This window comes from Oncorhynchus nerka, linkage group LG28 (genome assembly GCF_034236695.1).
Source record: "Oncorhynchus nerka isolate Pitt River linkage group LG28, Oner_Uvic_2.0, whole genome shotgun sequence".
Taxonomy (NCBI): domain Eukaryota; kingdom Metazoa; phylum Chordata; class Actinopteri; order Salmoniformes; family Salmonidae; genus Oncorhynchus; species Oncorhynchus nerka.
In genome coordinates this window covers 23486543-23503184 of record NC_088423.1, presented here as the reverse complement: position 1 = coordinate 23503184, position 16642 = coordinate 23486543, and the positions used below count along the sequence as shown (strand labels likewise).

The following is a 16642-nucleotide window of genomic DNA, read 5'->3' as shown; positions in this document are numbered from 1 at the left end:
AACCAGTTCTGCTAGGGCGAGTAAAATGGTCAGTGGTCTCATTTGTGTCTGGAAGTAGCTAGCCAACGTTAGCTTGGGTGATTGACTGCCGTTGTAAGGCCAGAACGCTGTATCTCCCTCATTTTTCAGAGTAAAAGCCTGAAACAATGCCTAAAGACTGGCCACGTGTAGAGGAAGCCATAGAGACCGTGAACTGGGTCCTAAGTCTTTGTATGGTGGATAGGCTTTCAATGGAAAAACAGCCTTTCAAAGTAATAGTACTTCCTGGTTGGATTTTCCTCAGGTTTTTGCCCGCCATATCAGTTCTATTATCCTCAGACATTATTTTAACAATTTTGGAAAATTTAGAGTGTTTTCTATCCAAATCTACTAATTATATGCATATCCGATCTTCTGGGCCTGAGTAGCAGGTAGTTTAATTTGGGCACGCTTTTCATCCAAAATTCCGAATGCTGCCCCCTACCCTAGTGAAGTTAATCAATTTGTTAGGTTGTGCAGGGATTTTCAAACGTTTCTTGCCCAGGGACCCCTCCCAGGCAAACCAGCGACTCGGGGACCTTCCATCATATGTTAGCAAGAAAAATGCCATTTTGAAATTGTAACTAATCCTAATCCTAGTCCAATACAGATATGTTTCAAGTCTGAACATGATCCTGTCAAAAAGGTTACATGGCTATTTGTGTCTTGAGGAATTGCTTATGCCAGGATTTAGGACAATAAAGTAGTTTTTATTGACAGGAGCAATATAGGGAGAGTTCAAGTGTTGGTGCATTGAATTCCTTATTAAATGTATAAACAAAAATGTACTCAATTGTTTTAAAGCTGCCTACACTATCAATCCTACAGTCTTAATATATTTCACCCTCTTTTTCTTTTCCACCACCATAGACTGTGGACCTCTTAAACAAAAACATTCGTAAAGGAATAGTGAATTACTATGATGATCTGGATTTCAAAAACATCATGGACTTTGTTCAAAGAAAGGTAAGATTTCAGTTTGAAAAAAATTAATGGATATTATTTTTTAACTGTTTGCCAGGTTTTGTGTCTGCGATTCTTTGTTTTTCATTGCCGTTGAACAAATGTAATTTGTGATTATTCACTTTGACATAATGGGAGGGGTTATGTCACAAAGGGAAAAGTGGTTTGTTGTAATTAGAAGGTTCCTACCGGGTGGGGGAGAGATGGATGCTGTCAATGCAGCATTGGAGTTCTCATTCTCACCCCTAAACTTGACAAAATCTGTTACAGAGAACCCATTTTCTCCAGCAATCCTGCTTTTCCATAAGTTGTTACACAGGAGGACTACTGATGATAGAAAGTAACCCGGATACTGTGAAAAAGTATTTGCCCCCCCATCTAATTTTTTTTTTACTTTTACATTTTTTTTTGTACTAAATGTTATCATATCTTAACCAAAACCTAATATTAGATAAATATAACCTGAGTGAACAAATAACACAACAATTACATACTTACTTCATAAACAAAGTTAGGCAACACCCAATGCCCCTGTGTGTGAAAGTAATTGCCCCCTTACACTCTAACTGGTTGTGCCACCTTTAGCGGCAATAACTGCAACCAAATGCTTCCTGTAGTTGTTGATCAGTCTCTCACATCGTTGTGGAGGAATTTTGGCTCACTCTTGCATGAAGAACTACTTTAACTCAGCGACATTTGTGGATTTTCAAGCATGAACTGCTCGTTTCAAATCCTGCCACAACATCTCAACTGGGATTAGGTCTGGACTTCAAATTTGTTGCTTTCTAGCCATTTATGTAGACTTAATTATGTGTTTTGCTCATCAAATTTTATTTGTCACATACACATGGTTAGCAGATGTTAATGCGAGTGTAGCGAAATGCTTGTGCTTCTAGTTCCGACAATGCAGTACTAACCAACGAGTAATCTAACCTATCAATTTCACAACAACTACCATATACACACAAGTGTAAAGGGATGAAGTATATGTACATAAAGATATATGAATGAGTGATGGTACAGAACGGCATAGGCAAGATGCAGTAGATGGTATAGAGTACAGTATATACATATGAGATGAGTAATGTAGGGTATGTAAACATAAAAGTGGCATTGTTTAATGTGGCTAGTGATACATTTTTACATGAATTTTTCCATTATTAAAGTGGCTGGAGTTGAGTCAGTATGTTGGCAGCAGCCACTCAATGTTAGTGGTGGCTGTTTAACAGTCTGATAGCCTTGAGATAGAAGCTGTTTTTCAGTCTCTCGGTCCCTGCTTTGATGCACCTGTACTGACTTTACCTTCTGGATGATAGCGGGGTGAACAGGCAGTGGCTTGGGTGGTTGTTGTCATTGATGATCTTTATGGCCTTCCTGTGACATCGGGTGGTGTAGGTGTCCTGGAGGGCAGGTAGTTTGCCCCCGGTGATGCGTTGTGCAGACCTCACTACTTTTTGGATAGCCTTACGGTTGTGGGCGGAGCAGTTGCCGTACCAGGCGGTGATCCAGCCCGACAGGATGCTCTCGATTGTGCATCTGTAAAAGTTTGAGTGCTTTTAGTGACAAGCTGAATTTCTTCAGCCTCCTGAGGTTGAAGAGGTGCTGCTGCGCCTTCCTCACCACGCTGTCTGTGTGGGTGGACCAATTCAGTTTGTCCGTGATGTGTACGCTGAGGAACTTAAAACTTACTACCCCCTCCACTACTGTCCCGTCAATGTGGATAGGGGGTTGCTCCCTCTGCTGTTTCCTGAAGTCCACAATCATCTCCTTTTGTTTTGTTGAGTGTGAGGTTATTTTCCTGACACCACACTCCGAGGGCCCTCACCTCCTCCCTGTAGGCTGTCTCGTCATTGTTGGTAATCAAGCCTACCACTGTAGTGTCATCTTGCTGCATGACCCTGATGACTTCAGCTCACAGACAGATGGCCTGACATTCTCCTGTAGAAATCTCTGATACAGAACAGAATTCATGGTTCCTTCTATTAAGGTAATGCGTCCAGGTCCTGAGGCAGCAAATCATTCCCAAACCATCACACTACCACAACTATGCTTGATCGTTGGTACGAGGTTCTTACTGTGGAATGCAGTTTGGTTTTCACCATGCATAAATGGGACCCATGTCATCCAAAAAGGTATACTTTTGACTCCTCTTTCCATAGAACATTCTTCCAAGAGTCTCGATGAACATCAAGGTGCTTCCAGGTGCTTTTTGGTAAACTTGAATCACCTTTTTGGATGACAGGAAGTGTTTGGTTGCTGTCATTGCAGCTAAAGGTGGCACAACCAGTTATTGACTGTAAGGGGGGCAATTACTTTTTCACACAAATTGGGTGTTGCATAACTTTTTGTTTATTCAATCATTTTTTATTTTTTAAATATTTGTAAAATCAGGTTCTCTGTATTTAGTATTAGGTTTTGGTTGAAGATATTACAACATTCACTATCAAAAATATGCAAAAATAGAGAAAATCAGCAAGGTGGCACATACTTTTTCACAACACTGTATATGCCAAACAAGTATTGTGCTTTATTTCAAGCATTTATACTCCCCACAAGCAACACAAAGCTGTTTGTAGAATGGAAAATGTTTCAAGAAATAACTAAATTGGGACTCTGAATGTTGGAGGACAGCTTTGTCTGTCTCGCATAATAGAACGTTAATGTGTCATACCGTTTCCATTCTCTCCAACTGTGTGATGTGTTTTGACATTCTCCTAAAGCAGGTAGAACAGGAGCTTTGAAAATCCCCACTGAGGAAGTAGATCAATACAACTGCATCGAGTGCTGCTGTCCCCCTTTTTTTTTAACTTAGAATTTTTTTTTTTTCTAAACTCACTATTGAATATGATTTTGTGTGTAACCACAACGGTGTGCTGTAGGTTTTACCTAGTATTAGACCTAGCCTAAGGTACGTTGACAGGGTTTTCATAGATACTTTCTTAAGTGCTACCTTATGGTCAGATGTTGAACTGCGTCAGATTAGACTGTATTTTTAAAAGGAAGTAGGTGTATTTCTGTTTACTTTTAACTCCGATGTTTCGCCAGCCAAGTTGAAGACTGGCTCTCGAAGTGGTCATTCAGTGGTCATTCACTCAACTTTTTAGGAATATGTGACATTCTGCCACTAGATTGAGACATCATCTGTAAATGTATTCGTATAAAAACATTCACTTCATGCGAATATGAAAGGTGCATGTTTTACCAGCCACATGCAATACATTTGTGAATGTTCATTGCCTGTCTTTACACTTTTTAAGCAAAGGTCTCTGCTATTTCAAGTCGTTACATTTGTATGTATTTATTAAAGACTATAATTATAGCAGGATATTTTAATAGCACTCAAATGGATGCACACATCTCAAGCCTCTGATTTCTGGCTTGTATATTTGGCTTCTAGGTTTTGTGTGTTTTTAAAACTGACATTTAACACAGGCCAGTATTTGTTTGATGATCTCTAGAGTAGGCCTAGTGTTGCTTTGGCTTGGTTAGTTCTTACTCTGATAAATCTGAACTGGACTACTTGGTCTCTGTGGTGAACCATGAATTGGTACAAAGTGCTTGTATGAGCTGCTGGAGGAAAGGTTACTTGCTAATCTCCCTAAGCACACACAAGATCTCTCTCCCTCATGTTCTTGTAACTCAATAATGTCAGTGCCACTGCAACTCAGTAGTTATATACTGAACAAAAATATGAATGCAACATGTAAAGTGTCCCATGTTTCATGAGCTGAAATAAAAGATCTCAGAAATGTTCCATCCGCACAAAAAGCTTATTTCTCTCAATTTTTGGGCAGAAATGTGTTTAAATCCCGGTTAGTGAGCATTTGTACTTTGCCGAGATAATCCATCCACCTGACAGGTGTGGCATATCAAGAAGCTGATTAAACTACATGATCATTACACAGGTGCACCTTGTGCATGGTACAATAAAAGGCCACTCTAAAATGTGCAGTTTTGTCAAACACAATGCCACAGATGTCTCAAGTTTTGAGGGAGTGTACAATTCACATCCTGACTACAGGAATGTCCAGCAGAGCTGTTGTCATAGAATTCTATGTTAATTTCTCTACCATAAGCCGCCTCCAACGTCGTTTTAGAGAATTTGTCAGTATGTCCAACCAGCCTCACAACCACAGACCACATGTAACCATGCCAGCCCTGGACCTCAACATCTGGCTTCTTCACCTGCGGGATCGTCTGAGACCAGACACCCAGACTGCAGGAGAAACAGGAGTATTTCTGTATTTAATTAAACCCTTTTGTGGGGAAAAAAATATTCTGATTGGCTGGGCCTGGCTCTCAAGTGGGTGGGCCTATGCCCACCCATGGCTGTGCCCCTGCCCAGTCATGAAATCCATAGATTAGGGCCTAATGAATTTATTTAAATTCACTGATTTCCATAAATGAACTGTAACTCAGTAAAATCTTTGAAATTGTTGCGGTTTTATATTTTTGTTCAGTGTAAATATCATCACATCCATGTTTTGTGAGTTTTCTTCGGGAATACATTTGTTAATGGGTAAAGATACCTGATTTATCCCAAAAAATAACTTTTCATTTTTAAAAATTGTTAATTTTGATCCCTTTACTGAAACTTTACAGGATTCTAAATTACCAAATTATTTTTTACATCCATAATGCTATAGCTCCTGAAATAGTGTACTTAACTTTCAGAGAATCCTATCCAGGTAATTGGAGTAATTACTAGCAATGGCTCTAGGCATTTTAAGAGCCTTTTCAGATCTTTGCTTTGAAGACAAAGCAGATTCACAGTGTATAGCTCAGCTCCTTTGAATTATAGCCTTGCAAAATACTTCCTTTAAACCTAAATTGTGTTTTATGCTAATACAAAAGCTCAACATGTAAACAACATTGCTGTACCAGAACAGAAGAGTTAGAAAATGTATTTGAAGCTCAAACTATCCACAATTTTATGAACTTTATGAACCCTTTATAAGGCATTCATAGTCTATGCTTCACAAATCATGTAAGCAAATGGTATGCTAGAGGTTGACAAAGGGGTTATGCCACATTGTGTGCCTGATTTAAGGACCTGTTAAAAAGCTTGTATATGATGAATTGCTTAAAACAATGTGTATCTCTGTAGGCATAAAGGGTTTATGACAGCTTAAGTAAGCCTTTTTAAAGTTGTGTGTTTTTTAAAGAGGAACCAAGGTTTTTCATAATGTTGAATATCATTCTAGAACTGTTTTTGATTTATTAATACAACTTTGTCTGTCTGTGCTTTATCGCTGTCTGTTCTTTACAGTTCAAGTGTTGTGGAGGGCAGGAGTACAAAGACTGGGAAGTGAACATGTACCATAACTGTACAGCTCCTGGACCACTGGCATGTGGCGTTCCTTACACCTGCTGCCTCGAAAACAAGGTCTGTGCTGCTCTTCCATTGAGAGCTCATGATGCAAATGAGAATATAATAGATCTTTATTTAAATCAATTTGAACGCATTGTTTGGTGTCACAGTACCCAACCCAACACCCCACACATATGACCGTCTGGGAGCAGCACAGGGTCAGCTCAGCAGAGCAGGGACCCTGAAGCAGTTTCTTTCAAAATGGCAGTAGGTAGCATATGGGATAATGATGCCAGCAACCCTATGGCTGCAGTTCACTCCAGTCTGCTTTTATGTGTCAGCCCTGTGATTCAAACCGACAACCTTCCTCTTATTGGTCCAAGACTCTAACCTTGAGGCTACCATTGTCTCCAAATGTCACTTTGTCTTTTTCTTAGTGTCTTTGTACTAAACAAATCTCGGGTTGGGAAGATCACACATTCTAACTTTTGTCTGGCAAGAAACATGGAAATGTACAACCAATTCTGGTTATTTGCACTCATAATTTAACTGTTTAGTATTGTGGTGTTTCAGCAGAGAATGGTTGATTAGAGACCACTCTTCATGTCCCCTAACACGTTTTCATACTTGTTGAAAACTATTAATCAGTACAGCTCAGATTTGTTCATCTCTAGATGCCTCCTATGCCATATTTGTTCCCCTCCGTGTTGTTCTGATCTCTAAATATAACAGTAGGGTCGTTCTTGAATTACGGTCGCATTTGGGCATCGCATTATGGGGAAAATGAACAAAACATTTTTTCTTCCCATTCTAAATAAATTAATATGGTAACTGAATTACCTTTTTTAAAATAGTTTTTGATAACAAATTATATAACATTGTGACACCAGTAGGAGTAGAAACACCAATAACATAGGTATTTGAAGATTTTGATGTTACAGCCTGAATTTGAAATGGATTACATATAGATTTGTCACTGGCCTACAGACAATGCCCCATAATGTCAAAATTGAATTATGTTTTTAGACATTTTCAAATGTTCAAATGTCTTGAATCAATAATTATTCAACCTCTTATGGCAAGCCTAAATACGTTCAGGAGTATCAATGTTCTTAAAAGTCAAATAATAAGTTGCATGGTGTTTAAAACGTTTTTTTTTCATATCTGTGCTCCACACTGACACTATGACTATGATTGTTTTTGAAAGAAAAACCTTTTTTTTTGTCCATTTTAAAATAACATCAAATTGATCCGAAATACAGTGTAGACATTGTTAATGTTGTAAATGACTATTGTAACTGGAAACTTCTGATTTTTAATGGAATATCTACGTAGGTGTACAGAGGCCTATTATCAACAACCATCACTCCTGTGTTCCAATGGCACGTTGTGTTAGCTAATCCAAGTGTATCATTTTAAAAGGCTAATTGATAATTAGAAAGCCCTATTGCAATTATGTTAGCACAACTGAAAACTGTTGTGCTGATTTAAAGAAGCAATAAAACCGGCCTTCTTTAGACTACTTGAGTATCTGGAGCATCAGCATTTGTGGGTTCGATTACAGGCTCAAAATGGCCAGAAACAAAGAACATTCTTCTGAAACTCGTCAGTCTATTCTTGTTCTGAGAAATTGCCAAGAAACTGAAGATCTTGTACAATGCTGTGTACTACTCCCTTCACAGAACAGCGAAACTGGCTCTAACCAGAATATAAAGAAGAGTGGGAGGCCCCGGTGCACTACTGAGCAAGAGGACGAGTACATTAGTGTCTAGTTTGAGAAACAGAAGCCTCACAAGTCCTCAACTGGCAGCTTCATTAAATAGTATCCGCAAAACACCAGTCTCAACTTCAACGGTGAAGAGGCGACTCTGGGATGCTCTTCCGGGATGATGTAGCGTGCCCGGGGAAGTCAGATCAGGCGTCCACAGCTGCAGTCGGAATAGCAGCACAGGATCATCAACTCAAACAGGTGGACTTGGGACAGGAACGGCAAGGAATCATCAGCTCAGGTTTTATTCAGGCAAGGTCCAAGGGCTCCAGCCCTCCGAGAGGGGAGACAGGGACCCCATGCTTTGTGAGTTCTTTCTGTGAATGTGATCCCCTCTCTCTGAGAGCACAGCTGGTCAGACAGGATGTCACTCAGCAGAACTGGCAACCACTTCGTGTTCTTAAAAAGTACAAAGATAACATCCTCCAGGCAGCTGGGGATGGGGGTCTCGTGCTGTCATGCCACTGTAGGAGGATCTGGCTCTGAATCCTATTATACTATCCTGATTTTAAATGGCAAGGTAAAAAAAGTATCTTTGTCTATTTATTAATCTTATTATGGGCATGCAAACCTTTTGTCTGTCGTCTCAAAGATGACGTTTTAACCTGATTGGTAAAAATAGCAAGTCAAAATGAGAGATGCATGTTGTCTTTCAAGCTCATGATTTTCAACATATAGTTGCTGGGATTTGAGATATAGAAGCAGATAACCTTCAGGGATCCCCATGGCTGAATGTATTATCTTATCTCTAAACTCCAGATATTGACACCTCACAAGGCTTCATATAAAAGGGTGAAACAAAAAAATGCATGGTTTGTTCCGAATTAAAATTCCAGTCTCTGAAGTGAAGAAAAAGCTGGAACAATCTGGAATATGTCTGTCTTAGCTCTTTGTGTTTAAAACAATTTAGTTCTATTGATATTTAAAGTGCCTCTACTCTGCAACTTTCCTGAGGTTCCGGTCTTACGGCCATATCACATGTTCTCCCCTATGGTAACTCATTATTGAACAAAAAGATTGAAAGACTTCTCATTTTGTTTTCTGAACATGCACAGTTGCTCAGGGATATTTATGTCAAAGTACACTGAATAATGTATACCTTCTATCATTCAAGTGGAATTAATTCAAGTAAAATAGAATGGACAACTTCTTACAGCATCATTTTGTCTATGAAAAGAGAGTTAGGTGTCTGTTTGGTTTAGAAGTTGTAGAGCTTTTTACCAGTTTTCCACAAAGTACTCCATCTCTGCTGTGAACCACCCAAGCTGAAGTGAGTAGATTTCCCTGGTGTGGGTCATTCATTTTGTGTGTTTTCCCTCAGTTATCACTGTCTACTTTTTGCTCCTTAATAAGTAATGCACATCCTGGGGGGCAAAGCTAGGATTTTAGCAATGTTTGTCAACTTGTTCCAATAAGACTTGGAGCATTTGGTCACATTACTTAGTAATATTTTCATTGAAGTCTTAGCTAATATTTAACATTTTAACATATTTATTGGTTGCTCTTTTGAACATGATCTTAGGCTGGATATTAGCCTACATATCCATTCCCTAATGTTGGGACTGATTTGATCTCTCTCACTCATCACAATCACTAGCCAAGGGCCAAACTTCTAAAATAGTTCAACTAGACCAGGGGTGCCCAACCTTTTTGACATGAGACCTAATATTTCCACAACCAGTTTAGACGATACCAATCACAGGGTTCCCACGTTTATACATTTTATTAACTTTTCAACAACTTTTCATGCCTACAGAAATACATGTACTTTCAAAACAAGATATTTTGTTTTTCTATTGTAGAAAAGCAGGTGGACATTGTAGAGAAGATTCCTCATTTATGATTCATTATTTGAATAATCCTCAAGGGATGTATCCTAACTTCAAATATGCTTGTGTAACTTGCTAGTGATGTGCTCAAATCTGTTATCACTTTTACTTAGTATTATGTTCTTACTTTTCAGCCTAATGAAGTTACCAACACACTATGTGGATATAAGGTCCTTGACAAAGAGGTAAGACTATCTGAACAAAATCTTGTCTTTGTGTCTCTCACGGTCTCAATTTCGAATTGTGAAAGTCTAAATGGGAAAATGATGTTTACTGATGTCATACAGAGGGACAGTGCATTCATTTTCTCATTCATTTTTTTATTTATCACATATGTATGAAAGATCATATCACACACATCAGTCATACAGATTTGCACAAAGGCCTGCCATTTTAAATGTATATCCCTCCTGCTTAGAGGCTGGACTTGCAGAACGTCATCTACATCAGAGGTTGTACTGATGCTGTCTTCATCTGGTTCATGGATAACTATAAAATAATGGCTGGCTTGCTGCTTGGCATCTTATTCCCCCAGGTAAGAGTTAACCACCATGCCATTTCAGACTGACATCCGATGTCCACCAACAATACACAAGTAATGATTCACACAGAAATGTTATGGGCACAGCTCTTTGGTTAATGGCTGTAGCAGGAGACAGGTACTGGTTTCCACATGATTGTTTAAAAACTGCTTTTCGGGGGGTGGGGGAAATAGAAAATATGCTGTTATATTTCCTTTTTTTTTCTTCGTTAAATCACAACATTTTTTAAAATGTAGCTTCTAAAATGGTCTCATATTTTAGCTAGAGAGGGTGATGCAGCTTCCCAGTCACAGCTTGCAGTGGAAGCCCCTACAAATGTTTGCTTATCACTTTATAATGTCTGCCTCTCAGAACTAATCATTGATTGACACATTGGACACTTTCCATTGGTTTCAAATTCTATGTCCATCTTATCAAGCACAGCGGGAAAACAGGACAGATTTTCAAAATTGAATTTACACCTTCAAATTCTGTGAGTAGTTTCTCAGATCTTATGAGCTTTTTTGGAGATATTTGGCACAAATGAATGTTTAATCGTCACCACAATATGTCAACTGGAACTTTAATCCACTATCAATCTGCAGTAGGAAAATCAAAATCCATTTTTAGGGTATGAGTAATGTTATTGTAAATTGCATTACTGTGAGCCAAGTCCCCATCTGCTGCCTAACTACTCTTTATCTTTTAGAAGGGTTTATGTTGTTTATATGCAACACAAACCTACAGGTACACAAGAGCACCATGAAATGTCTAGGCCCATGTCCCCATGAATGGGGTCTCCACAAACGCGGAAAACATTGCCCTTAAAAGGTGCATAGCTGACCAAAGAGCGACTGGATTGAATCCTGGACCTACAGTACCAGTCAAAAGTTTGGACACACCTACTCATTCCAGGGTTTTTCTTTATTTTTACTGTTTTCTACATTGAAGAATAATAGTGAAGACATCAAAACTGAAATGAAATGACACGTATGGAATTATGATAAATAAATATAAACCCTTGAATTAGTAGGTGTGTCCAAACTTTTGACTGGTACTGTAGATCCATTCAGAATATGAGTGTGTTTGGCATGCTTTATGGGCCTCCCAGTTATAAATTATTCTCCACTGCAAAGATGAGGCATTTTGGTTTATGTGACACATCACCCCATTCGCAGACTTTCCCTATGGAGACAGCACTTTGATACATGTTGTTTACCTGGTTCTGCTATAGATGGGCCAAGACAGAGCAGTATTTGCACAGCAGTGAGTCTAGATTAGTGCATTACTTACAGCTGATAACTAATCATGAGGCCATTTTGGAGTAAGGGAGGTTGGAGGACATAAGCAAGAACCCTCTCAGTAACGGACGTGGGCTGAACACATTGAGGAAATGTATTGTGTTGTCCATGTAGGTTCACTGTTGAAGCCTCTTTGTTGAAGTGTGACCTTGAGTAAAGGAACCTAAAGGACTGTGTTGTTTGTAACGTCCATGCTCCTCTACCATAGCTGGGATTAATTAGGTACTATAAATCCGGAAAGTTCTTTTTTTTTTTTTTTTTTTTTTGCAGTTGGTGAAGGTGTTCCATAATGGTCCCAGGAGCCTTGGTTCATTACATGCTCCATATAATTTCAATGTTCAATTATAAACATTATTACCACTTGTATATTATAGAAAAAAAGTTATGCTTATAAGACTGAAGTCTACTGTGAAGGGCCAATGATGTCACATGTTAACTATGTGTCCAAATGCAATCTGTTTCTCTGAAAACAATGAATACAAATAACATAAGTTTATCGAGCAAGATTTTGAAGACTTTTCAAGACCCCTTTCAATCAAAAGATTGTAATTCTAGGCTATTTTGACAGTCACACCACACAAAATTACCAAGTCAATAGATTTTTCTCCCATAATAGTTTGACAGACACAGACGAATCACCTACCCTTCAATAATTTGTCCACCTATTGACTACTGATTACATACCTTGCCAAATTAGATGATGTTTTACAATTATATATTCAGAAAGTAGGACTTTCCTTTTAATTATCTTCTCTTTGCTTTTATTCTTTATTTATTCTATATACACTGTGTACAAAACATGAGGAACACCTTCCTAATATTGAGTTGCACCCCCTTTTGCCCTCAGAACAGCCTCAATTCGTCCAGGCATGGGCTCTACAAGGTGTCGAAAGCGTTCCATAGGGATGCTTGCCCATGTTAACTCCAATGCTTCCGACAGTTGTCAAGATGGCTGGATGTCCTTTGGTTGGTGGACCATTCTTGATACACATGGGAAACTGTTGAGCATGAAAAACCCAGCAGCTTTGTAGTTCTTGACACTCAAACCGGTGCGCCTGGCACCTACTACTATACCCTGTTCAAAGGCACTTAAATATTTTGTCTTTCCCATTCAACCTCTGAATGGTACATATACACAATCCAAGTCCCATTTGTTTCAAAGCTTAAAAATCCTTCTTTAACCGGTCTCCTCTGATTTGAAGTGGATTTAACAGGTGACCTCAATAAGGGATCATGGCTTTTACTTGGATTCACTTGGTCGGTCAGTCTGTCATGGAAAGAGCAGGTGTTCCTAATTTTTTTTGTACACTCGATGTACTGTTTGTGGTGCCCAATTTGTCCAATAATATGGAGCATTGGAGGGAACACAACTTGGAGGGTATTGACTTCGACAGATTTTGTGCTTCTGTGTTTCATAGTATGTGGCTGTAAAGTAGAACAAAAGGATTGTCGTCTGACTGGCATTTTTTATATATAATTTAGACCATTGTCTACTCCCTCTCTATTGATTTATTGATCCCTCTGTATTGATCTCTCACCTGAAGCTATGTGAAGGCAAAAGTGAGTTGTAGAAAGGACATGGGTCACAAAGGTTCTCCCATGGGTTATTGATTTGAGGGTATTAATGCTTATTTGTTGTTTAGATTAATCATTCGATGTGTAATCTAGTTATTTGAAGAAACCTCCCACGTAGCTTGTATAACTCCTGACTCTGTCTAACAAAATGAGGCCGACTTTCATTTGAAACAGGCCATCGAGACAAGGTAGAAGAAGTGGTCAGTAGTTCTTTGATTTGATTTAAGTCTTAGATTTGATTAGCCATCAGTTCAGTGACTTTGGAGTAGACCGTTATGTCTGCGTTTCAGACCACTCAGTCAACAAGTTATGGAACTAAAATGTCACTTCATAGCTGACTTGACTTGCCGTCTACAGCACTTGAATACTTTTGACATGCCATATACCCACAAGGATACTTTTAACATGCCATATACCCACAAGGATACTTTTAACATGCCATATACCCACAAAGATACGTTTAACATGCCATATACCCACAAGGATACTTTTAACATGCCATATACCCACAAGGATACTTTTAACATGCCATATACCCACAAGGATACTTTTAACATGCCATATACCCACAAGGATACTTTTGACATTCCATATACCCACAAGGATACGTTTGACATGCCATATACCCACAAGGATACGTTTGACATGCCATATACCCACAAGGATACGTTTGACATGCCATATACCCACAAGGATACGTTTGACATGCCATATACCCACAAGGATACGTTTGACATGCCATATACCCACAAGGATACTTTTGACATGCCATATACCCACAAGGATACTTTTGACATGCCATATACCCACAAGGATACTTTTTTTAGAAAGTAATTGTTTCATGCATTCTTAACCAGAGATTTTTACCTCAAGATGATGCAGATGTACTGTATGGATTATTTCATGCTTTTTGCACATTGCTGCTTGACAAAAGTAAAATTAAATTCTCTGCAGTGTGATTTGCTAATTGTTTTTTAGGGCTGTTGACAGTAAGAGCACATAGCTTGAGCTTTAGAATCAGAAAAAGTTACGGCTTCCTGTTTATTCAATTGCAGTTCTTGTCTGTTTCAGGTTTGTGTTGTTGGTTGAGAAGGCATGCTTCAGACTTTTAAAAATAATGTTTTGGAAAAGTGTTTTATATCAAGGACAGAATGTAATGACGTGACATTATTTATTGAAAGCCCCCCTAGAAAAAAGGCAGTGGTCAGTAATGGACTGCAGATACAAAGTGCCCCAATATGCGATCTGCTTACAATACATTGAACTAGTTGCCACCAAGCCCATAGTTTAAGACCATATGTCCCATCCATAACACTGAATCTCCTTGTTTGCAGTTCTTCGGCGTGATCGTTAGCTGGCTCTACATCACGCGGGTGGAGGATGCCATTGCTGAGTTTGGTCACTACCAGGATGGACTGCTGGACACAGTGGACAGGGGTGGCTTCAGGGCAACCAAGAAGCAGGGTAGAATGGCCAAATGTTGCATTTGCATGCCAGAGATCGACTGAGCGTGCCTCCTTTTTATCTAATAAGCCTAAAACACTGCTGTGCCTGTGCGAGCTCAGAGAGAGAATACAGCCATGCACTGCCTGCCTCAGCCTTCCAACATACTGGAGCTATCAGCTCCAATTTTACGATGCTGTTCAGATGCTTTTTAATTGGTTTAATTCAGGGATATTTTCTTTTCAGGGGTTAAATTATGAAGGTTTTAGTAGGATGGAAAGGTATGAAATGTGTATGGCCTTTTATGAATAGCCTTTTTTTTCTCATTGGTGAAATGTATTTTTTATTAATTCACAGCAAAACATTGAATGCTTTTGAATTTTAATTTATGGAGATTGTAGCTCTAGCCACTCCTGTAAAGTATATGTTTAGCTTTTCAAAGGGATATATTTTCTATGGGGAAGTTTATGGAGGTTATTTTACCTTAATCCAATTGTTTATTTTCAGAATCATTGGCAATGTCATGGGTTCAACACATTAATGGTTTTGTGAGTACAAATGTAATTTAGTAAGTTTAGTCAGTCACTCAATGTGGCTTGATTTGAGGAGCTAGGAATACCAAAGTTGTTAATCATGTATAACATGCACATGGTCAGTTGCCCACATGTTATTAGGATGTTGTACTGTGTAATGGTTTGAAATCTACATGTATGACTTTGCTCAGTCAGTGATATTTACCTCCAATATGTGAGTGTTGAGGGATCTACTAGGAATTCTAGTGACCCTCTCAAGCTGTGTTCAAGATGGATGAGTGCTTATGCTCTCATGATTACTCATACTCTTCCCAGAACAGCATTCTGTGAATGGTCTTCCTGCCAATGATTGTTATCACTGTTAAAAGCATGTTATCGTATGGGATTGCATGCCTAGCTTTAACGGCTAACATACTTATTCCGACCAGAAGTTCCATCAGCAGCCTATGGCAATGGACTAAATTATGTTGTTCTCCTGAGACAGAACGATATTTAAATCCACCCACACACAATAGAAAGGCTAACTTTTTTTTTTAATCGTATCTTCAAACTCATTTCAACTCAAAATACATCAAATTAATTAGTAAAATCTACTGGTTATTTATTTGACCAACTTTTAAGGTGCTGTCTTTTTGTCAATATTTTGGTCTTCTTTTTCAAAATGAAACTATTTGTACTTTTATGCTGTTTTTTTCTTTTTAATGTGTGTGAGCTCACTAATACTTTTGAACATTTTATATAGTGAGTGATCTGGTGAATGAATAAATCATGTTTGCAGTCATGTTATGCAGCCTTTGTAGTGTAGTTGCTCTTCCTGTCCTGCTGGTTTTTATGTGCATGCAGAGGGTGTCCGGCTGTGACGATGTAAATATTTTACTCTTTCATGGAGCCTAGTTCACCCAAAATACCCCATTTGTGTAATTGTTATTCTTCAGCTTTCTCTCTGTCCCATTATACAAACCCATTAGTCATCATGAACATACTTTACGTTCTTCAACCTTTTCAAACACCTTTCTAATACAAAACCCATATTAGTCTACTAGCCAACATATTTTTTCCATGATGCCTTTGGTTTTCCTTAAGAGAAAATACTGACATTTTTCGCCAGAGATCTATACAGTTGATGTCGGAAGTTTACATACACTTAGGTTGGAGTCATTAACTCTTTTTCAACCACTCCACAAATTTCTTGTTACAAATTATAGTTTTGTCAAGTCAGTTAGGACTTTGTGCATGATACAAGTAATTTTTCCAACAATTGTTTACAGAAAGATTATTTCACTTATAATTCACAATTCCAGTGGGTTAGGTACACTAAGTTGACTGTGAAATTAAACCACTTGGAAAATTCCAGAAAATTATGTCATGGCTTTAGAAGCT

At 38.6% G+C, this 16642-nt stretch overlaps 1 protein-coding gene across 2 annotated transcripts in view; it reads left to right on the top strand.

Annotated features, from left to right (window-relative positions):
* The window catches only part of tspan15 (tetraspanin 15), a 45311-nt gene extending 29268 nt beyond the window's left edge, over positions 1 to 16043 (top strand). Inside the window, exons 4-8 of one of the 2 annotated variants that reach the window (XM_029640200.2) lie at positions 889 to 984; positions 6251 to 6367; positions 10024 to 10074; positions 10308 to 10424; positions 14621 to 16043. In XM_029640200.2, coding sequence (XP_029496060.1) covers positions 889 to 984; positions 6251 to 6367; positions 10024 to 10074; positions 10308 to 10424; positions 14621 to 14794 — 555 coding nt within the window. In that variant the 3' untranslated portion in view covers positions 14795 to 16043. The remainder of the gene's footprint in view (positions 1 to 888; positions 985 to 6250; positions 6368 to 10023; positions 10075 to 10307; positions 10425 to 14620) is intronic. The other variant, XM_029640201.2, reaches the window with a different exon arrangement.
* The last annotated feature ends 599 nt before the right edge of the window (positions 16044 to 16642 follow it).